We start from the raw sequence: 22,255 nt of genomic DNA, 5'->3' as shown, positions 1-22,255 counted from the left end.
TTCTGCCCTCTTGAACAGGCAGCAGAGCAACAATTTAACTACAAGTCATTCAATCAATTTATAATAATGTTGATTTGGCTTCTGTTATTTACTGCAACAGGCATCTGGAGGGCAGTCACACACTTAACTACATCAAATTTAGTAGTTGGCAAATATTTGCTTTATCATTGTGAAATTTATCAATCCCCCCAGCATCATTATCAGGATATACTCTAAACAGCTTTACCCAGAAACTACTTAAAATGGAAGATTCTTTATAAATGTCTTTTCTGTTCCTATTTGTTCTTGTTTTCATTGAAGTCTTTTTTCGCATCACAGGAAAATGACCTGAAATGTATCCAAACCGCAGCAGTATAGACATTCCATACAAAATTTAACATAAATCCTTGGTCTGTTCCTGATATTAAATAACGTACACGTTCCAGCAGTTGCCATAATTCAAAGATGCATGCAGTGTCATCTGTAGCCATCTTTTTTCCCCACATCCACCAGAACTGGCATGAATTAGCAGGTTCCAGTGTTTAACTGTATGAATGATGGAGTGTAAATTCCTGCACAGCTGCAAGATGGAAAATCTTTTTTGTGCCCCTGTATAAAAATAAAAAACCTTGTGAATAAAAGATCCATGTACATATTGTTGGGTTATAAATGAGAATGTATTCTTGAAGCAAATGAAGTTTGACTGATGCATAATGTGAGCAATTTGCAGAACACGGCATGTAGTCTTCATTCATTTATTTAAAAAATTAAAGTAAAAAGATCAACACCACAAGTAGACTGCAACTGGATAAAAATGCTTACTAAAACAACAGTTTTACAGGAAATACAAAGGCATGCATGACCAACTATATCCAGTAAAATCCCTTTAACTCGGGGGGGGGGGGGGGGGGGGAGTGGCTTAGCTAGCTAAAATTGATGTTACACATTATAAAAAAAAAACCAAAACAAAAAAACCCCCACCAAAGTCAAGTCGTTTTAAATGAAAATAGGAGTCTGGAATGTGATGTGTATTAAACTTTCTTTTGCACAACTCTGGTCCTACCCCCAGAGTCTAGGGGCCCAGACTACCAAAGTCTCAATCTAATTATTTCTAACAAAATTCCAACATGACAGGAAGCTTAACTGGATCAACTCGATCAACTGGTGCAAGATTTGACTGCAATAAAAAGAAACTTTTTCCTCCACAGTTAAAGCTTCAGAGCTTTTCTGCAGTGATTATCAGCCTAAACCAGTACTACGTGTTACTACGTGTTGGGTGCTTTAAACATCAAACGTCGAGCCCTCGCCACCTCTGTTGAAACACCTGCTTCTCTAAGATAACAGCAAAAACAAAGTCAGACACACTTTGTACAGACTAACTCATTTATCGTCACTTTACTTCCGGGGTGGGGGCGGGCCCGGAGGGGGAGGGGGAGTAGAAAAGGGGTACGGTGGTTGCCCCATGAACCCCATAAGAGGGGGCTGTGGTGGGGCAAACTGCTGAGCCATTAAAGGCTGTGGCCCCCCTGTTGGGGGAGGAAGAGGAGCCTGGCCAAACGGAGCCTGTGATTGGTTAGGCTGATCCTTAATGACCCCACCGCCACCAGGCTGGACTCCACTGCGAGAGTTGTAGCCCCCACCGTTGTTGTAGCTCTGGTACTGGTCTGAGCCCGAGTTGTAGCTGTTCCTGTGATCCCGGCTCCGGTCCCTGTAGGAGGAAGAGGATCGGTCATCATCTCGACTGCTGCGACTGTCACGGCCAAAGCCGCCGCGGTTGTCTTTGCTGCCACCACCAGAGCGCATGCGTCGATCGCATTCATCCTGATACATCAGGTTAGGGTTGTTGGAGTTGCTGCCGCGGTAACGCATTCTGCCACCTGAATGAGAAAACTAGGTTATAATTTTCTATGGAATATAGATCTAAAAACAATTGTCAGTTCTTCATACCGCCTCCTCCTCCCCGGCCTGAGTCCACAAGTTGAAGCAGTTTGGGGTTGATGGCCTGGCGGGCTTCCTCCAGCACTCGGACAAGGTCTCGGGCCTGTCTTAGGTTTCCTGGAGTGAAAAAGGTGTAGGCCGTGCCCTTATTGGTGCTGCGAGCCGTACGTCCAATACGATGGACATAATCCTCCGAGGAGCTGGGATAGTCATAGTTGATGACGAACTTGACATCTTCCACATCTTTTAAATAGAGAGTATTTGATTTTAGGGCATTGAGAAAAGGGAAAAAAATTATGAAATCTAAAGAGAAATGAAGTTATATATTTTATTACCTCAGGATATCTAAAGGTTTTTTTTTTTATTCAAACTTCAGAAAGTGTTTTTATGCTCTATTGTGAAGACATTCAAACAAAGGAGAGCATCTTACCTGCTTTAGGAGACTCTGCAAAAATTCACACATCTAAAGACGAGTAGTCACCACTTTGACTACTCAGTATGAGTATACTTACGTGATATTTAGTGAATGTGACATCAATTTGAAAAGGGAACGAAATAAAGCTTCTTCACATTAATGTGACAATTATTCAAAATGTGCAAGGCCAAGGAGTCTGTTTCTCATTACATGGGGCTCTGACAGCACTGCTGATCAATAAGTCTCCCATCTCCCCTCCATCACAACAGAGGGAAGCAATTTAATCATCTACCACATCGGAATAACAATATGCCATGACGCTAACAAGTTACTCATTTTTCTTGTTACTAAAACAAGTACGAAGGCAGTAGCTGAGTATGTGGTGAGCTCGTGGATGAATTAAGACAAAGGGGTGCTGAGGTACTTACCCCCTTCATGTTGTTTTTACAAAGGTAGTCAGTCCCCCCTGATCAGTCCTGGTTCAAAGGGAGGGGCTGAGGAGAGGGAGGCAGGATTCATCCCTCACCTTCTGCTCACACCAGCAACGTCAGACGGGAGCAGAACCGTTAAACCCCAAGAGACACACAACGGCTGGTTCTGTTGCTCTCTCGCTGCATTGCAGGACCCTCCTCAGACCCTGGCCAGGACTGGATCCAGACGAGCCCGTCTAACTCTCTCTCCCCTGTCTGTCTGCTTTTTGGGACGGACCGATGGGCAGACATACAGGAACCTCAGGCTGCTCCCAAGGAAGGCTCGTTGGATTTACAGACTGACAATACTGGGCAGGGGGGATCTTATTTAGCCAGGAAGAATAGGAGGGGCTTTTTTTTTTTTTTTTTTAAATCCCTCATAATCTAGCAAAGCATCTATTTTTAATGTGACTGAGGGGGCAAGGACAGCAGCACAGACTGTTACAGCTGCCATGTGCTGCCAAACCCTGAGAGGAGAAGAGGGGAAAAGAAAAAAGGATACAGTCATAGAAATTTTGGCAAGTTAAAGCACTTTACTTATCCCCCCTTCTCAAATTTTCCTGCTAACAAATGAGATGTGAAACTGGTGATCAAACTCTGGAGAAGCTTTGTGGATTTAGCTATGTGGCTATCACTGTTTAACAGATGTGCTTCTGAAAACTAACAAGCAAAAATAAACATAAAATGTATAATCTCTCAGTGAATTTGTACTGACAACATAAGGAGACAGAAGAAAAGGAGGTTCTGCCCCACACATCCCTCCTTTCAGGCAGCGTGCCAAAGAGCCCAGCTTGAAGGAAGCTTTTTAACTGCAGTAACAAGAAACAGACTATAAACCCAGTGGATCAGGAGGCATGAAGCCTCCAGCCTGGATGTAACAGTCAACTGCACTGTCAGCTTACAACTCTGAAGGGAAGTCATTAAATGTCTTGGCAATCTGCATTTAAATGAACACCTAATGACATCTATGTATTTTCATACATCTTGTTAACAGCAGAAGTACATATATCTGTTAGTATGACATCCTGTAAGAAAACTATTCTTCCATCCCAAAGGAAAGAAAACCAAAGAGGATTATTTTCCTTATTCAGTGGTTTAACTTATAGGAATATATGTTATTAAAAAGAAGAACTGATTTGAATTTTTGTTATAATCACCTGACTGACAAAATACTTTTTTTTAACCAAAAAAAAAAAAACAACTTCTATTCAAATTCAATCAACTATGTAAACTACTAACTTGTATGATTCTGTTCTGTATATGTAATATTTCTATGTGCTTAAGGATAGTGAGACGAACTAAACAACAGACATAAGAGACTATGCAGTATGAGAAATGTGTGTGTGGAGACATACCCAGCCCACGAGATGCAACATCAGTTGCAATCAGAATGGGGGCTTTGCCACTCCGAAATTCTGTGGAGATAAATTAAATAGGAGCTTTTTTATTTTAAAAGAAAAATCTCATTTATAATCATGGACAAATTAAAAGTCATTTGGAAAATGGAAGACAGACAGTGGTTTCATCTTACCTGTAAGTACCCAGTCTCTTTCTGGCTGGCTTTTGTCTCCATGGATACACATGGCCGGCCACCTAACGACACATTAAAGCAGCCAGATTGTTTAGCCAGACAGCATCCAAGTTCTGGATGTTGTCTCTCAAATACTCTTCCTCTTCTCCTTCCTCCAAAGACTGATATAAAAGCAACAGATGATAATTTCTCACCCATCACGCCTCATCCTCCGAGTAAGATCATCACATCGTTTCTTGGTCTCCACAAAGATGATGGTTTTGTTCTCCTTTTCAGCCATTATCTCCTCCATTAGTTGAATAAGTCTGTCAAAATAAAGAGACATGCTAAAAGCTTATCAACAGTGCGCCACTCAGATGCACTATCTGACAGGATGGGCATATGATCTGTCACATAACCAATGCAGTTGATTAAATAATGACACCTAAATTTTTGTGGGAAAAGGTAACTTATTAATCATTCATTATTCTTACTTTTGGTCCTTTTCACCCTCCATGCAAACATCTACTATTTGCAGAATGTTGTGGTTGGCACTGAGCTCCAGAGCGCCGATATTAATCTGGATATACTCTCTTAGGAAGTCCTCAGCAAGCTGTCGAACCTCTTTTGGCCAGGTTGCACTCCACATCAGAGTCTGTCTGTCAGGCTAAGAAAAAAAATGCTATTTCTTCTTTAAAAAAAAAAAAAAAGAAAAATTCAAAAGCAACGTGTGAGGATGATCAGTTAAAAATAGAATCAGTGGGTCTTAGTCCTACCCTGATTTGTTCAACTATCTTGCGAATCTGCGGCTCAAAGCCCATGTCCAACATGCGATCAGCCTCGTCTAGAACTAGGTAGGTGCACCGCCGCAGATTGGTCTTCCCTGCCTCCAAGAAGTCAATGAGGCGACCGGGTGTGGCAATGCAGATCTCAACACCTACAGTCACACAGGATCAGCGTGTTAAAAACAATAAAGAATATACACATGCGGTAGAGTACTTTGGTTTGTTCGTGTTTGCTTTGAAAATGTAGTCCTATAGTTGATGAACCTCTCTCGAGATCACGAATCTGTGGTCCTTTTGGTGCGCCGCCGTAGACACAGGTGCTTTTGATACGGGAAGACTTGCCATAGTCATATGCAACCTGCTGAACCTGCTGGGCTAGCTCTCTGGTTGGGGCAAGAACCAGACACTGAAGAGAAAATGAAAAATGAATCCCAGATTTCAGTATGACCACACAAACATTTAGATGTAGAAGAAAACACTCCATTCTGGATTATTGAGGTTTGCACTCACTATAGGACCATCTCCCCTCTCCAGATAGGGCTGATGGTTGATGTGAACAATAGCAGGGAGAAGATACTGCAGGGGTTTAAAAAAATAAATACAAAAACAAATCAATACTCCACATCAACAAAACTGGAAAAACAATTAAATGCTCTAACAAAAAGTACATATTAGTAAGAAGTCCTGTCTTATTGCATCTAACCACCTGTGAGCTTGACCTTTGTGTCGTTTTTACATTTTCTTTACACACTGACATTTAAGATATGCATTGTATAAATCTTTCCAATAAAACAATATGGGATAACAGAAAGGAATTCTTACAGCAAGCGTCTTTCCAGAGCCAGTCTGTGCAATGCCAACCATGTCTTTCCCACTCAGGGCCACAGGGAAACCCTGGGACTGGATTGCTGTAGGCTCCTTGAAGTTCTGTTGCATCAGCACATCCATCACATACTCTGTCAGACAAATTGGGATATCGTGATTAATATTAAAACAATTTGAAAGACCGACATTTTCATTAAGTCAACAAATGGATAAGTATTTGGAATACTTGGAAAATGGATTGTGTTTGTGACCACAAGAGATCCTCATTAAGCCATTTCAGCATAAGCCGACTTGTAGGCACATGACTATTATATTGTCTGAGGCGACCAACTGATTAATCAATGTTTCTTTGTTCGTTGTATGCAACTTTTGTAAAAATAAAGTATAAGGAAAAAGCAGGAATGACATGAATGCATTTAGTATTTTTCAGGATAGCTGGACAGTTTTCACAACAAATGTTGTGCATGCAGCCTTATAGTCTGACTAAGATAAAGTTGACTTACGAGGAAAGTGTGCGTGGTGAAAAGCAGTGACAGGCTTTGGACAACCAGAGCCTCTGATGGTGATCTCCTTCTTCCTGCGAAACTCCTCTATGTCATACTGAATATAGAAGAGAGGAGAAAAGGGACAAAAAGCAGTCACCAACTGTGGTCTAATACAACACTTCACTTATAACTCCCATTTATCGACTAAAAATGGTAATTGATCTAGAAAGGCGTACCTGACCCATATGTTGTACATCAGGGTGTTCAGTGTAGAAGTTCTTTTCAAATTTTGGCAATTCATCCAGATTCCATCTCTTTTTGCGAAGCCGTTCACCTGGATTACCAAACTTCATTGGGGGAGGACCGCCACGGCCACCCATGCCTCCACCAAACCGAGGCCTGAAAGTTAAGGATTGAGAGGTATCACACACTTCGGAACCAACATCCAAGCTGAAGACATCTACTATATGTTAGTATTTGCATTTGCCATGCCAATAACTGCTGACTCATTAATAAAGTTGACACATTCAGTAGTTTTTTGTTTGTCTGTGACCTCTGAAAGGAAGTGGATGAAGATGAAAACTAGTCAGGTGTTTAGTATTTTATAACAAACATATTCCATTGCTACTAATCTGGCTGCCTTGTCTCACTCATTTGTTTGCAATTTTATAACTTTGCAGGGAGGGGTGCTATATAAATAATGCCTTGTTAGTTATTTTAGTCATTTTTAAGCATCACAGTGCAGGAAAACACAAAACAATCTAGTGCACTGCACATTTCTGTTGCCTTCATTAGAAAGTCATTGGTTTTCTAATGGTATTTTATTCTAATTATTTCTGCCCTAAAATTTGTTTTGCACTCTTGTTAATGTCCCCAAGCTGTTTCAGTTTTTCCCCCATTCTCTGATATGTAAAGCACTTTGTTATATTGTTTATAAAAGTGCTATTTAAATTAAGTCAATTGCTTTTACCTAAATCAGACCCTTGCATCAAAAAGAGCAATTTACTCACATGGACTCAGCTGATTCACAATCTGAACAACAACAATCCCTCCAAAGACACTGTGTGATAGTCTAGGAACTGACAAAAGTAGCCATAAGTAATAAATGAGTAGCTAAATGCCTCTTTCTATTGGAATTGTGTTAATATCAAGGACTCCACCTTCAGGAAAAACACTGAAAAACAATAATGTGAGTCGGGAGTATTGTGTATATGCGTTTATGGACACATTTACATTAACAACTTTCTATGTATAAGTAGGTGAGATAAAGTTCAGTGGACAATAATGTAAAAAAAATTAAAAAAATTAAAAAAAAAAAAAAAGTGTAATAACGAGCAGCCAGTGTGATGATTATTGAGACAAAGCCCTATTAAAATGTGAACATACAAGCGCCACCATCAGGCCATTCTGAGGCGCGATTTACGTGTTAGATTTGAGTTCTGGGCAACAGCATGTGACTGTTGTCAACATGCTCTCAATTGTTTCTGTATTGAAGGTTAATTTTACATCGATGATACAACAATAAATTGTCCGCACACGGCAGACAGGGCGCTTAAATATTAACAGATGAATTAATAGTTAGCATTGCTTTCCAGTCCAATCTCTCGTCTCAGGCCTTAGGCCAAACTTCCACGAAATGCCACGATATTGTGTTTTAAAGAAATCCAACTATTGAAGTGTGTCTGTTATGAAGGAAACCCGTACCTGTCTCGTCCACGGTCTCTATCTCTGTCTCCATAAGAACCCCCTCTCATGTCGAAGTAAAACGTCAACCTCTATGCAATATTTGCAACGTTAGCTTAAGCCGCGGTTTTGGTTAACGTTTTACTCCAAAATACACTCAAAATAAGTTCAATGTAAATTTACGATATTCAGAGAATACACACGTTTACTGTTATACACACACTGGGCCATAAAAAAATCTTTTAAAAGGGGTTTTAAGGATCTCTAAATGCGTCACGTAGTCTAGCTCTTTCCCCCTGCCCTCTTTAATGGCGTTGCTTCATCTAGTAATTTTACGTAGTTACGTTTAAAACAACTCTGAGAACTCACGCAAATGCACTAAAATCAATAGTGAATAGCATTTGTGTAAACATAAGCGCTTTTGATAGTTTTGTGCCGTTTAACTAAAGAGCTTTTGTGATTATATTTCCAATGTAACTTTCAAAACATTCCCCACAGAAAAGTGTTGTGTTTTATAAACGCATCTTTGTGCTCTCAAGTGGACTCGTCACGGGCGATAACAAAAACAACGCAAGACGAAGATAATAGACCAGTAGGTGGCAATCATGTTCTTTTTCTTACAATTTACTATTCACGCGAAGAAGAAGCAGACCAGTCCTCCAGGAAATCAAATCGGATGATAGAACTGATGGGTTTTTATTTTAGTATTAAATAACAGGCCAAGAAAGCCCATTATGAGATTTTGGACCTTTATTATAGCATGACTAGAAGCTAACTTCAATGTGGAGCTTTCTGAAAGAAATGCCTTTGTTAATTGAAAGTAAAGAAGTTCTCCTCGTAGACTCGACAGCGGAACTGTTCGACAAATATCCACTTTTACAGGTTTGTTTCTAAATTTAGCTTTGCTCTTACCTTCATGTAGATAGTTTTGTTTAAAAAAAAAAAAAAAAAAAAAAAAAAAAAAACTGGCCCTTCTTTTGTGAAAATGTAACAGACGATCCCGAACAACAGTATGTTTTTTTTTTTTAAAGGGTGTAAATGTTATTAAAGGTACTGCACAAACATAACAAACTATTCGTTTACATTTAGATTATATTAGATGAGATGAGATAAAACTATTCACCATCCAGACAGAGTACTACGGAAAATAAGGTTCTGGGCGCAACACAGCACAAACAACATTTTAAAAGACATTAAGCAAGGGAGAAAAAATAGAATATAAAATATATATAAAATATATACTTTAGACACCACATGAATATCAACAAAGACAGTAATTCAGAATAGTTTATTTAATTTAGAATTAATTCAAACCAGGCTGTTCTGGTCCTTGGATGACACAAAAGGAGAGGTCAGAAATATAGACCTCTGTAAGGTCACAGAAAAACTACATACTGATGTAGTTACCACAGACAAATCTACAGTGTTTACTTTTCTTATTGTTTAAAATGTCAACTTGTATGTTTCAGGAAAATGCAAGAAAATTTCACTCCACACCTCAAGTTGATGTGGATCCAAAGTGCTACTTGTATGTACAGCAAAGAGAGTTTGCTACAACGACACCAGTAGACTGTAAGTGAAGCTAAAACACACTGGCACATCTCAGCCGGTCATTTGTGGCTGAACTGGTTGAAAAATTATCATAAAAACCCAAATTTGCCATCATGCATTACCAGATCAAATAACAATGTTTACCTTAAAAAGGCACTTGCACAGTCATTTAATGTAAACCTGAACGTTGCATTTAAATTGATTCTCCCACTTACAGACGACCCTTTTGTGCCAATATGTATGTTATTGTTTTCCTACCAGCAGGAAAATGAATATGAGGAAAAAAATTGTATGTGTATTTTGTTCCAGAAGAAATATGGCAAAAGGCTTTTTGGCATGTCGTAAACATTGTATCTGTTTTATACTAGTTTTCACCTCAACCAAATAAGTAGCTGTGTTGTGAACTATATACTTTTTAGAGAAAATAGACAACATTAAGAAACTGATCGTACTAGACTAAATCTGAAAATAATTCTAATCAAGAGAAACATTGCAATTGGGTTGCAAGTCCAGCAATAAATTTACACAACATAAGAAGATCCCTGCATGTCATTTGCTGCGTCCTAAATCCTGGCAGAAAATGCTGAAGGCAAACTTCTCTCAGCAACCTCTGAGATGTGCGTCATAAATGAATCATGCAACATTTCACCAGCTGAACTTTTATTAAACTCTCTGAACTCGCATTAAAATGTGATGAAACAACTCAATAACAAACAAGGTTATCTGCACTAGTGCACATTACCAGATGATTTAGGATAATTTTAAATCTCATTGTGTTTTTTGTTGAGGTAGCTTAGCAGTTAAACATCCTTTTCCTAGCTTGAATGAACAATTTGACCTATGATAATGATCTGCTTTGTTATCTAATCCTTCACAGGCAGTGTTTCAGTCATTGGCTCCGATGATGCTACCACCTGTCATTTGGTTGTACTGCGACACACTGGTAACAGTCCACTACATTTATGTTGCATTCTTAATCTGCAATTATACGATTTTAAGAAACTATATTTTTGCATTCGTTATGATCTGATTTTATTATTTGTTAGGGAGTGGAGCTGTTTGCCTTGCACATTGTGATGGCTCCGATACTTTGTCTGAAGTCTCAATGTTTATGAAAGCTGTTGCATCATTAAGTAGCTCTTGTAAGGATGGCAGGTATGACACATGCACACAAAATAAAAAAAGATAAATGCACATTGTGTGATTCAGGTATCAGTCACATGCATATATTTATATTTCCAATCTTTTCCAATATGCAGATATGAGCTCCATCTTGTTGGAGGATTTAAGGATGAATCAAGAACATCCCATAAACTCAGCCTTAACATATTAGGTACAATCTGTAATATTATATATGTACTGGATATCATTTCAGATTTTTTAAAACTTTTTTTTAAAAGTTTTTTTGTTTTGTTTTTGTTTCTTCCATTTTATAGCTGCATTCCAGGAACAGAAAGAAGATATTCATCTGGAAACATGTTGCATCACAGGTAACTTTTTAAGAAGTTTTTAATAGTTTTCTGTTTTGTGTAAATTTTGCTCAGTCAAGCCTTTGTCTAATTAGACCTTTTCTGTTGTAGAAATGAATGACACTGTTGATAAAGAAATTCATAGACCTATAGTGTATGGAATAGGTGAGTGACAAATATGCTATAGAAAGCAATACAGTGTTTTTATATTATGGTATTTAAATATACTGCAGTGTGTTTATTTATTTTTGTGTTTTTTGCAGGTGTAAATGTTAAAACCGGGGATGTGTTCCCAGCCTCATTCACTCATAGAGGGCCTGCAGAGGAGCTGCGATCAGCACGTACCTTTACAGGCGGCCTGGTATGTCAGAAAATGAGGGTTTTCTGCATGCTTATATAGAGGGAATAATTCCATGTAGATTTTGTTACATTTGTCTTTCATTCTATTAAATGACCCAAGGTCCTATAGTTTCCCAAAGGTCAAGGTTGTTTGTTTTACTAAAAACATTAAACTCATTTGTCTAAGCATATCTCTATTAGATATTAGCAAAGATAGTGTCTTTTTGTTATTTTTAGGAAACAGAAGTAGTGCCACCCACCTAATGTTGAACTGGTATCCCTCACTCTGCCAGAAGATCTGACCTGTTAGGGTTTGGACAAAGAGGATCTCCAGGGATCCTGGAGTTCCTAGTACTGGGATTTTTAAATGCATTTATTGGGACCTTAAAGGTTTTCTTTCTCTTTTTTGTTGTTGTTTTTTTTTCTTTTGGTTTTGAGCTTGTTTCAAAATGATGTAATCAGTTACCATCAGATTTGGAGACTGATTGAACTGGTTTATAATGATCTTTTAGCCTTCCTGAGCTTTTTGTGAGGTACGCTGTTCTCCTGATACAGAAAGCTGCCACTGCAGGACAGTTCTGCTGCTTGTGTGTTAACTGGTATGCAGAGATGTTTTGGTAGCTGTCAACGTAACATCTGTGTGAATGCCAGGATGCAGGTTTTTCCAGCAGCACATTGCCTTGTTTTGTGGTTTTAATGTTGTGGCTGAATGGTTTTCATAATTTTGAATGAATAATAATGATATCACTGTTTTTCTCTGCAGATGGCTGATATTTATGACCCATGTCGTGGAGTGGTAAAAATTGGTCCATGCAAGTGGTCTCCTAGTCCAAATATTGCCTTTTGGTTGTCACAAAGTGATGACACAATTTTAAAGGTAAATAAATTTTGAATTATCTCCCCTAAAATCAGATTAAATCATGTCACCAGAGGATGTTTTTCTTTTCTCTTTAGTACCTGTCCACCTCTCCAACGGCTGAGCCACCACACTTTGTCCAACACGTAAAGTCCACCATCCAGTTCCTTTTAGATCATCCCAACTCTGACAGCCTGTTTCCAGGAGGTCAACCACAGTTATACCACAGGGCCCAGACTGGCGTCTGGGAGAGGTTTGTTTCGTCATAGAGGCCTACTCCCTTCTCTCATTGGGCTGTTTTTGCCTTGCAGTTCAATGGATTCACTGTGATCCTTTTACTACTTTTACTTTGTTTTTGTTGTGTCTTCTTTTGGAGCCAGTCCTTCAACTGGGCCATAAATCAGCTCATCTGGACAGTCCAGTGGAAGAAAAAGCATTTCTGTTCATGACTGCCAGTTATTTTCCACTCCAATGAGGTAGTGGGAATCCTTTACCAATCACCACCAGCTGTGTGGCAGTAAGTTGAGGTTAATGTCCTACTCTGTTTAAGCCCATAAGCAATAATTGCTGAACCTTTTCCAAGACAAACTTCTGTTTTACTTGTTTAATTAAAGAATGAACATTTTATTGTCATCTGCCATAAAATTGGACTTTTTCAAAAAATAATCAAAACATTGCCCAACACAGTACCACATGGCAAAGTCATGAAGAAAATCCATTGCTTTGACTGCAGAATTCAAGCCCTTACGTCTTGGTTCGTCTGACCAAGAAAATAATAGAAGTAAGGAAAGCAATCATAAGAAGCTACGTTTTGGAAATCTATGCATGATCTGCAGTTTTGGCCCAAACACTCGCAAACAAACGTCTTTCCTGCTTCACTGTGTGGAGTTTTATCTGCAGGTAAAGAGCAATTACAGGTGGTGACTTTGGTGTAACAATAAAAAAATCAAATTTATTTTGGCACTTTGATTTTTAAAAATAGAAATGATGAAAGCCTTCATGTTTTTTTTTTGTTTGTTTGTTTGGGGATTTTTTGTATACATATGCACCTTCCTTTAGAGAATGATCATGATATGGGCCATGGATGTGTTTTAGAAACTGCATGCCTGCAAGTTTTTTGTCATTTGCAGGAGATGATATAAGTTCTCATTGAATGGTTCAAAGTTTTATTTTGCTAGCTTGTTTTAAAACCTAAATGAAATATATGGCCTTTTTGTTAGTTGAGTTATAAGGTAGGTTTTTGAAGCATTTGATGTAACTTGTAAACATGTACTTATAAAATAAATGTGGAGAAGACATTAGAATGCCTCTTATTGTCATTATGCAAATGCAAAACTGTATCATTAAAGTGTAAATAGCTGTTTTAACGTTAAAAAAAATAACACAGTCAAAACAATGCTTTATAATATTGTATTTTTAACATGTGATATGGATATTAACTCAGAAAAACATGTTTAATCAGCTGCACTCCACATGAGTGTCCTTAACTTAGCACAGGAGCAAATATGAAGTTAAAGGCTGCTTTGAAGTTCCCTGTCTGTCCCTGGCTTATATCACTGACTAGAAGTGTGTATTTTAGGGTCCAGAAAATTCTAATTGCACAATTCAGATAAAGTTTGACAGCTAGCATATGAGTCTTGTTTAAAAGGAGGCACAAACCCTTTCGATTCTGGTCCATACTAAGATTAAGTAAGTACAACTTTAGCTAGACGATGATGCATTGCAAATTACACAGTTCCATTGTGAGTTTTTCTTTCATTGATTGAAGGGTACCATCAATTTTGTCCACATGTGAATGTGTATGTACACACACAGTATCATCATCCAGTTACTTTGAGTTTAGTCGGTGTCTTCAGTTATATAACTTTTTTCCAATAAGTTTGGATATTCATTAGGAGTGAGCTATATAGCAGAAGAAAGGCAACTTACATTTTCCACATGCATCCAGCATGAGTGCAAGAGTCCATGACACGTGTAGACAAAGTCTGCCTGCAGTGACATGTATGTTATCCGATTTTTCCATGTCTGCCTGATTTATCCTTACGGAATCTCAGAGAGACGCATTTTTTCCATTTGATATAATTCCAATATTGAGTTGTGTCACTTTTCAAATGTTGGGGATGCTGGGTTGAGCCAGCACCTAATTTTAGATGTCTTAAGCTGGCCTTAACATGGAAGCTGAAGCAGCTTCCATGTTAAGGCCTTTACAGCCCTTAGAGTGAATAAAAATCCAAATGGTGTTCAGTCTTAAATACAGTGTTTAATGTTAATATATTTCTCGTACTGGGTAATTATAGGGCAGTCTCAAAGAATACAAGTGTTTTGCCTCATCTATATCATACTGTGTGTAGCAGTTCTATGTCAAGTCTGATTGATTTGAAGTCCTAGAATATCTTATTGTATTATTCCAGTAGTGTTCTCTACATTTCATGTTATTAGTTGAAGACCACTGGAAACAACAAATCTTTCCCCTTGCTTATACTGAAATTTCAATTCCTCATTTCATTTCCCGCCTTTTAATGCATATGGTGTTGTCATGTGCAGTAAGTGAAAGAAACTTGAATAATTTGAAAATGAGTTTTGAGAGTTTGTTGATAGGCTCACTTACCATGAGGTTTGTACTTTTAATTATTGCAACACTTTGAAAACGAAAATAATCATTCTGTTGTAAATTTCCATGTGCATGAGATCATTCAAACTGTGCTTTAGCTGTCAGATTGATGACCTCCTCTTTGGCTTTGGAACAGTTTGCTATGCAGAATATTTCATGGTTGACTCAATGACTGCACAGCATTCATGCTCTGCGACTAAAAAAGAAAGTCAAACTATCAGCTCTCCACCTCAACAGCTGTTAGGAGATTGTTCTAATATGATGGGTCTGGTTTTCAACAAAAATGGTGCTGTGTGTAATGTGCCAGGCATCTCCACCTTGGTATAGTCTGTCCAAAGGACATTGTTCCAGAATTCATGCTGACTAATTTTGCTGTGCTCTTCTCAAAGAGAAGCAGCTTTCTTATGGTGAAGTTATTTTAAAAGTACATACGTACATTTCTACATGGTTTTAGTTATCCTAAGCACCTGACATGGCTTTTCTCAGAGAACAAACTCAGGTCAGATCTAAATAATAATAAAACAAAGATACTAAATATAGAAAAAGTAATCCCTGTACTTTGTAAATGTTTTATACTTATACATAGAATTAAACCTCACATAAACAAATTTGGATTTACTCTTTTACTTTAAAAAAATTTAATCTTCTGTGTCATTCTTTCATTTACCAAACTGGTTCCACCGGCCAGAATAGACCTTAAATAAACACGTCCTTCTTGTGCCCTGCATTGGAATTTGTTATTTCTGTAACAGCAGCCACTTCAAACACAGCTTGACTTCCGGCACTTCACCGTGGCCCCGCCCATCTCCCACAGTGACCCCGCCCATTCAACTCTACACTACAGTCTATTTTTTTACGTAAAAAAGAGGCGTAATAATAACTGTACGTAGGTCGCGTAATAACCGTACGTAGGTCGTCAGTGGAAGACTCACTGACAGTTCCGCGCAGCAAGTAGACTATCCTGTGTTATATAACCTTTTAACGTTCACGACATGACTAACATATACACTTTACTTTCTGTCAAAAATTGTTCAGAAATGTAGAGCTGTGTTCCATTTAGTGATGTCAAGACCTTCACGTAGAGAGGACACTACTGCTTTAACCATCAGTATAGCAACATTTAGCTAGCTATTTCAAGCCCGATTTGCCGGCTGGAACACATTTTACAGTCGCTCAGATTGGACCCCAGATAAAATTATGCGACAAGCTTTTCTGAGATATGTCCGCCGGTTTCCGTGGGTCACGAACGTCACGCTGTACGGCTGTCTGTTCGCCGGGGGAGACTTCGTCCACCAGTGGTTTTCCCGGAGGGAAAAGATGGACTGGAAGCAAACGCGCAACGTCGCCGTGGTCGCCTTCAGTTTTCATGGCAACTTTAATTTCTTTTGGATGCGGTCTTTGGAGCGGAGATTTCCCGGGAACTCCATCAGGATGGTGATGAAGAAGCTGTTCCTGGACCAGACGATGGCGGCCCCCCTGGCTACCAGCGTCTTCTACACAGGTCAGTGGCTCATGGACGCAATTCAAGACTAAAACTTATCACTTTTCTATCAGATTGTAAATGCTCCAAATCCCCCTTTTTGTGCTCCTTTTATGAGGTGCCAAAAAGATTAGCAGCTCACAATCACTTGCAACACCAGTTCAACCAGCAGAGGTCAGTTTAAAGACAACTGCTGGTTAAATAAGAGGCGAGTAACAGAAATAAAAAGTAAAACTGGTACAGAGATGTGCAAAGTAATTTTTGCAGAATAGAGAAGTGACTCAAAACAAGATCCCAAAGGCTTCTGAAACCATTTCAAAATGAAACTGAATCTATAAATGCTCTATTAAAAAAAAAGTTTTGATTGATGAATGGATTGATTGAAAACCCCAAAGGATAAAAAATAGGGTTTTTTTTGGACACATTTTAAAAATGTTGAGAATTGGTTCAGCTAGATATCTGAGAAGCTGACCTCAGTTATCTTTGGGGAGTATGAAGTAGAGAATGTAAGGAGCTGACCTGTTAAATAAGATAAAATAATCATTCAGATCTTCAAATCAAGCCCTCAAAGTAATGTGGAGGCATGAAAAGAAGCCAAAGCAAGCAATGTGCGGCAGTCTGGGTCTCACAGCATCATTTTTTTAGGATGACACTAAAATAAAGGCTATTACAGCAGATGATATTGAATTAAATAAGGGCCTTAACAGGTTTTTTTTTTTTTTAAACAAAATCTGTGAAAGTGACAACTTGGAGCAATCTTTGAGACAAATATACTCTCAGACGTTATCATCACACACATCTACATATTTATATTTTCATTGTCAATATTATGTGTGAATAAAGACTTAAATGCAGTAGAGCATGTTGGAAATGAACTTTACTGTATTTAAACTACAGCTATGAACCTGCAGCTTGTCATCCAAGCACAATTAGAATAGTTTTATCATGTAATATCACTATTACTACTGAGGTTGTAAGGCCAGGGAGCCCAGACATTTCATATATAAACTGAGATTGAGAAGACTTGAATACTAAAGTTAAATTATAAACTGTAAATTTAAATGGCTAAAGTAAAGTAAATTTAAAGTTAAATGCGCACATACGTTCGATCAGTGTTTCCTAATCCTGGCTGTCGGGGCCCACTGCTCTGCCCGTGTTATGGGTCACCCTACTTTAACACACCTGACTCAAATCAAAGGCTCATTATCAGGTTCTCATAGAATTTGGCGAGCAGTTAAGTTAATCTGCATTTGGTGTACTGGAGTTGGTAGGAACTAAAACATGCAGGGTTGTGGGTCCTGAGGACCAGTGTTAGGAAACACTGCATTAGATCATGTTTATGCAGAATTTTATATTTTTTCAGAGCAAGATGAGTATTGTGTGGCAATATGGGAAAAACTATTAGGTTCAGCAGATAGACACAGAAAGATTTGATGTTTACCATCTGAAACTGTAGTCTGGAACATTTTGACATGCAGAATATTTCATGGTCCACTTAATCAACCTGGAGCCTGTGCCGTCGGAGCGACGGCAAGTCTGTGAGGCTCCTGTCTTTTAAATTTCCCTGTAGGGATGAAAAAAGTTATTTCTACAGATGTAGACAAACTTGTTGCTGCCCTTCGATCAATGAGAGAAAAACTCACAATGCTGACAGATATAATGGTTGACAACTGCCCATTGCAGAGAACAAGATGATCATACAGGATTTGAGAAGCAAAAGCATTTAACTTACCTGAGGTTTACCAGAGACACTTCACAAAGAGCTACCTAGTTCTCTGCATACAATTTTTGTATGTGTGTACTTGTACATATGCAAAAATGAAAGTATCTTCTTGTGGTGATGTGGGTGTTTGTGGATACTGATGAGAAATGCATTTGCTGGAGGAACTTATAGGGCGTTTTCAGCCTGACTTATTGAGAATGATGCTCTACCTTCATGTAAAAATAGAACCTTAGATTAAAAATAGATATAAAATGTTCAACATACCCAAGGATTCATTTAATAATCTAGTTTTACCTTATTAATATTTAGTTTAACTTATTAACAGTTTCTGGTACTTCTCTGTTGTTTTAATGATATTTTGTATGTCCTTATGTGCTGTTCTTGTACGTGAGATCCCTGAATTCTTGTTTCTTAGACCTATTATATTTTTATTACATGATAACTTTATGCAAATTTAATAACCTCAGCAGTGATTTCTTTTCATTGTTCTTCAGCTTTAGTTCACAATCAAATATAATACCCTCAATTATCTTAAAACCCTTTACATCCAATGTAATCAGATGTCTAATTATTACCTCCATCTACGTCTTAGTAGTTACATCAGAACATCAGCATTCATTTGAAGGTGAGTGCTGCAGGGTTAGACTTTAATTGCACTTTAATTTGATTCATATAAATACTATTTTATATTGATAATATAAAAAAAATATATTTTAACACAACTTCTAAAAATAGCTGTATGTTTATTGGCCAGGGGTAAAGTGGTTTCAGGATCAGTGAATTGTAATGTTTGTCTTTTTTATTTTTAGTTTTATACATGCTCTGAACATAAAAAAAAAAAATCTAAATTATTTTTGTTATTCTGTAGTTTTTGGTTTAAATGTAACTGGGAATCAGACTTGTGTGTAAGTGTATGAAACATAATAAATTATTAGTAGTTTTCCACATGTTACAGTGGTAACATGAAATCCACAATCCTAACAACATTGTAGTTGTTCAGTGATCTTTCTCAAGATAGCTTCTTACTATCTGTGCATCAATAGCACAATGTTAAATAACATGTCACATGACATTAGGGTTTCTGTAGCAATGGCTTTTTTCTCTGTTATCCAATGTGGATTCAAAGTTCATTTTCATTTTCTGTAAATGATTCCTCAGTGAAATTTCTTGTGTCATCTAGGTGTCAGCCTCTTGGAGGGGAAAGAGGACATCATGGAGGACTGGAGAGAGAAATTCCTCAACACATACAAGGTGAGTCAGAGCAGATATGGGCTGGTTTGCCTGCGAATGTCTTGTGACAGTTAACAGAACAGAAGCTGCTCCCAGTGCTCACAGCCAGAGCTGATGCTCCGTGTGTGCACATGCACAGCTATGTTATGCAAACATTTAGTTTGTTATTACTTATTTGATATTGAGGAACTATGTCTGAAGTCTGCTAATGCAAGGTGCACTGTATGTTTTCTCACCTTTCAGACCGGGCTGATGTTCTGGCCTTTCATGCAGGTAAATATTAACATGCTGTGTACAGGAATGTTAATAAATCATAAGGAAATTTTCCATGTCAAGGTCGGCTCCTTTCAGATCAGCAAACTGTATCTCAGTCCCAGAATAAAGCTGATACTAGCTTCACTTCACTATGACAAGGTTGTATTTTGTTAATAATATGATTTATTTGCAAAGTTCAACAGATAGAGCTCTGAATTGCGTGTTATAATTAACAAACACAAATAAAAATTAAAGCACTGAATACCTACTGTTGCAAAACTGCATCTTCCTACTTCTGGGCTTTGTAGATTGTATTTCTTTAAATCTAGTTATTCTATTTTATATATTTAATATGTGCTTTTATGCACTGTGTATTACTTATTATTCTTAATTTTTCTTAATTTATTTAATTATAAATTGTTCTTTATTGTGATCTAGTCTTTTATTTTTGTTTCCTGTATAAATGTTGTTTAAAAAAATTGTACAAATAATTCATGCATTCAGGGGTTAAACTGCTGGAACAATAATTGTGTAAACTTGTGTAACCGCAGTACAGTTATGTAAATAATCTTATGTAAAGTACAAGATCTGTTTGTTTCCTCTCAGTTCCTAAACTTTGCCCTGGTGCCTCTGTACATCCGGACCACCTTCACTGGCTGTTGTGCCTTCATATGGGCCACCTTCCTCTGCTTCTCACGTCAGACTGGAGATGGCACAGCTGGTGCTGCTTTGGCGTGGATGTTCCCGCCTAAAAATAATGAAGCGGACTCCACTGCAGAAAAAGCAGATGCAAAGACGAAGGTAGAAGAAACTGCAGCATCTAAACCTGCTCAGTAGCTGAATCAGCAGCTGTTTTGGAGGGGGGAGGGGCAACAAAAATGTGGTAAAACTGGTCTGATCAGGACTAGGGTGGGAGCAGTGACGGGTAGCTCTGTCTAGTCCAGTCTAGTCCAGTCCAGCTTAGTGGTCGATGTTGCACAAATGCTGCCAAGTACATCTGGTTATCCGCATGTTGATGCAGGTTTTTACTGGGAAACAACTTCCCAGCACAATGAATGTATATGGAATATACAAATATTCTGCAATCATCACCATCACTCATCATATCTTTTCACATTATCGTGAATATTCAGTTATTTTTGTCTCATTGGGTTACTCTTTGTTCTTGTATTGATAGTCAGACAGGTCTCTTGTTCAGCTGGACCGAGCTAAAAAGCTGGAATGATTTGTGGTGACTTTATCTGAGACAGAAGTTGTGATAATTGATGTTTTGCATCAAGATGAAAAAAAAGCTAATATATAACAAAGAATTGCCTCCACCATGTGGAATTGTATTTAAATGATTAATTAGTTTAGTGTTTTAACTTTTTAAAGGTTATGCAGATGGTATAAACATTTAAAGATGACTTAGTTTTTATCACCCTGATCACCACAGACCTAGATTTCTGTTTACAGTCTGGTAAATGATGTTCGGTACCAATAATCTATCATTTTACAAAATAGACATGTCTATTACAACTACTGTAAGGTACTTTCAATATCATCATAATATGCTGAACAAAGACGTCCTTAATTCCTCATTGAAACTCAAGAAAAACATTACAGTTTCTATAGTTATTATTATCGCTACATTCTGAACTATTAACATGCTGCAGTAATGAGATATTACACAGATTTACAGTGTTCATCATTACATTTAGTGCATTTACATTGAGGCTGAAATGTTATCCAACTGTTTCTTTACCTTATGCCAACCTCGTACAATGGAGAGTTATGTTTTTACATTTTAATACAGTAATCCTTGGATTTTTAAAAGCAACTTTTAAAGCTACTTTAGGTGTTTTTCTCTATTGATTCTTAAATTGCAACTTTACTACAAAAGCTGTCTGTTATTATATATAATACTGGAGAGGGTAAAAGCATACTTCTGTTGTCTGTTTCAGACAGATAAGCAAAGCATGTAATTCTGTGTGATTATAATGTTTGATACTTGACGTTTTTAACAGAACTGAATTAAATCAGTATTGTATATTAATATATAAAAGTTTCTGAATTAGTGTGCAGAAAAAAGTGATTCAAAACTAAAACACTATTTCCCTTATATATTCAAAAGTCTTTCCTGGTTATAGTAATTTGCCATCAGTGTTTCATGTTCTACTGATTATTTGTATGCTGAAGTGTTACACTGGACCCAAGATGTCAAGTCATTTAATATTTCCTGTCTCTGTATTTGTTCAGTAATAATATCACTTTGTTTTTCCTCTTTTCTGGACTGTATGACCAACATATCAGCGCATCCACATGCACTAAAAGCAAATGGCAGTTATTGGGGAAAAAATGAATAAATAAAAAAGTATGCTTTACTGTGTGATGTTTACTGGGTGGGGACATACTGTAGCATCTCCAAGTAAACAAGTTGTTGCTGAACTCAAGGAATAGAATTAATTTATTGCAGTGTTGCAACAAGTTGTGCTCAAGCTGACCTAAGTGTCACATATTGTGTTTTAAATGTATCCTACATGTGTGTGTTTTAGTGTGTGTTGCAGGATTCTTACATGCATGCACTCTTTTACTCATGAGTTTAGATGAAGCAGCAGCCACATTGTGCACTTTGAGTGAGCTTTTCTTTTGTTTGTGTTTCTTTTTTATGC

General features: G+C 37.7%; 4 protein-coding genes across 4 annotated transcripts in view; 3 read left to right on the top strand and 1 right to left on the bottom strand.

Moving 5' to 3' along the window:
* Positions 1–583, top strand: part of LOC306774643 (ADP-ribosylation factor-binding protein GGA1-like) — an 11,693-nt gene extending 11,110 nt beyond the window's left edge. The window contains exon 17 of the mRNA XM_079264783.1: positions 1–583. This exon is cut by the window's left edge and continues 1,830 nt beyond it. The gene's annotated coding sequence lies outside the window, so the exon portion shown is untranslated.
* A 151-nt stretch (positions 584–734) lies between these two features.
* On the bottom strand, positions 735–8,388 carry ddx17 (DEAD-box helicase 17). The gene is made up of 13 exons (XM_079264374.1): positions 8,112–8,388; positions 6,644–6,806; positions 6,426–6,522; positions 5,920–6,053; positions 5,608–5,673; positions 5,362–5,503; positions 5,089–5,249; positions 4,807–4,979; positions 4,528–4,638; positions 4,334–4,395; positions 4,158–4,217; positions 1,927–2,160; positions 735–1,856 (listed from the first exon to the last, which is right to left on the bottom strand). Exons 1-13 carry the CDS (start codon positions 8,159–8,161, stop codon positions 1,375–1,377), a joined length of 1,935 nt encoding a protein of 644 aa, XP_079120500.1. The 5' UTR covers positions 8,162–8,388; the 3' UTR covers positions 735–1,374.
* Positions 8,389–8,754: 366 nt separating this feature from the next.
* Positions 8,755–13,487, top strand: ntan1 (N-terminal asparagine amidase). The gene is made up of 10 exons (XM_079265197.1): positions 8,755–8,972; positions 9,560–9,662; positions 10,519–10,584; positions 10,688–10,796; positions 10,901–10,974; positions 11,078–11,131; positions 11,222–11,275; positions 11,374–11,471; positions 12,213–12,326; positions 12,404–13,487. The coding sequence occupies exons 1-10, from the start codon at positions 8,871–8,873 to the stop codon at positions 12,572–12,574; spliced, it is 945 nt and encodes a 314-aa protein (XP_079121323.1). The 5' UTR covers positions 8,755–8,870; the 3' UTR covers positions 12,575–13,487.
* Positions 13,488–15,867: 2,380 nt separating this feature from the next.
* On the top strand, positions 15,868–21,899 carry LOC306774764 (mpv17-like protein). The gene is made up of 4 exons (XM_079264930.1): positions 15,868–16,417; positions 19,300–19,370; positions 19,593–19,622; positions 20,211–21,899. Exons 1-4 carry the CDS (start codon positions 16,114–16,116, stop codon positions 20,439–20,441), a joined length of 636 nt encoding a protein of 211 aa, XP_079121056.1. The 5' UTR covers positions 15,868–16,113; the 3' UTR covers positions 20,442–21,899.
* The last annotated feature ends 356 nt before the right edge of the window (positions 21,900–22,255 follow it).

Source organism: Telmatherina bonti, assembly GCF_933228915.1.
Source record: "Telmatherina bonti genome assembly, chromosome: 3".
NCBI classification, from domain to species: domain Eukaryota; kingdom Metazoa; phylum Chordata; class Actinopteri; order Atheriniformes; family Telmatherinidae; genus Telmatherina; species Telmatherina bonti.
The sequence above is the reverse complement of the archived record's forward strand: the minus strand, read 5'-3'. Positions and strand labels throughout refer to the sequence as shown.

Bases quoted from the DNA above. Each gene is read 5' to 3' on its own strand.
- ddx17 (XM_079264374.1), bottom strand. From the start codon at position 8,161: ATGAGAGGGGGTTCTTATGGAGACAGAGATAGAGACCGTGGACGAGAC. The intron at 6,054-6,425 runs GTAAGTCAACTT...TTTGTCTGACAG, and splicing joins TCACCACGCACACTTTCCTC to AGTATGTGATGGATGTGCTG. The intron at 4,218-4,333 runs GTAAGATGAAAC...TTATCTCCACAG, and splicing joins AAGAGACTGGGTACTTACAG to AATTTCGGAGTGGCAAAGCC.
- ntan1 (XM_079265197.1), top strand. From the start codon at position 8,871: ATGTGGAGCTTTCTGAAAGAAATGCCTTTGTTAATTGAAAGTAAAGAA. The intron at 8,973-9,559 runs GTTTGTTTCTAA...TGTATGTTTCAG, and splicing joins ACAAATATCCACTTTTACAG to GAAAATGCAAGAAAATTTCA. The intron at 11,132-11,221 runs GTAACTTTTTAA...TTTCTGTTGTAG, and splicing joins GGAAACATGTTGCATCACAG to AAATGAATGACACTGTTGAT.
- LOC306774764 (XM_079264930.1), top strand. From the start codon at position 16,114: ATGCGACAAGCTTTTCTGAGATATGTCCGCCGGTTTCCGTGGGTCACG. The intron at 16,418-19,299 runs GTCAGTGGCTCA...TGTGTCATCTAG, and splicing joins TACCAGCGTCTTCTACACAG to GTGTCAGCCTCTTGGAGGGG. The intron at 19,623-20,210 runs GTAAATATTAAC...GTTTCCTCTCAG, and splicing joins TGTTCTGGCCTTTCATGCAG to TTCCTAAACTTTGCCCTGGT.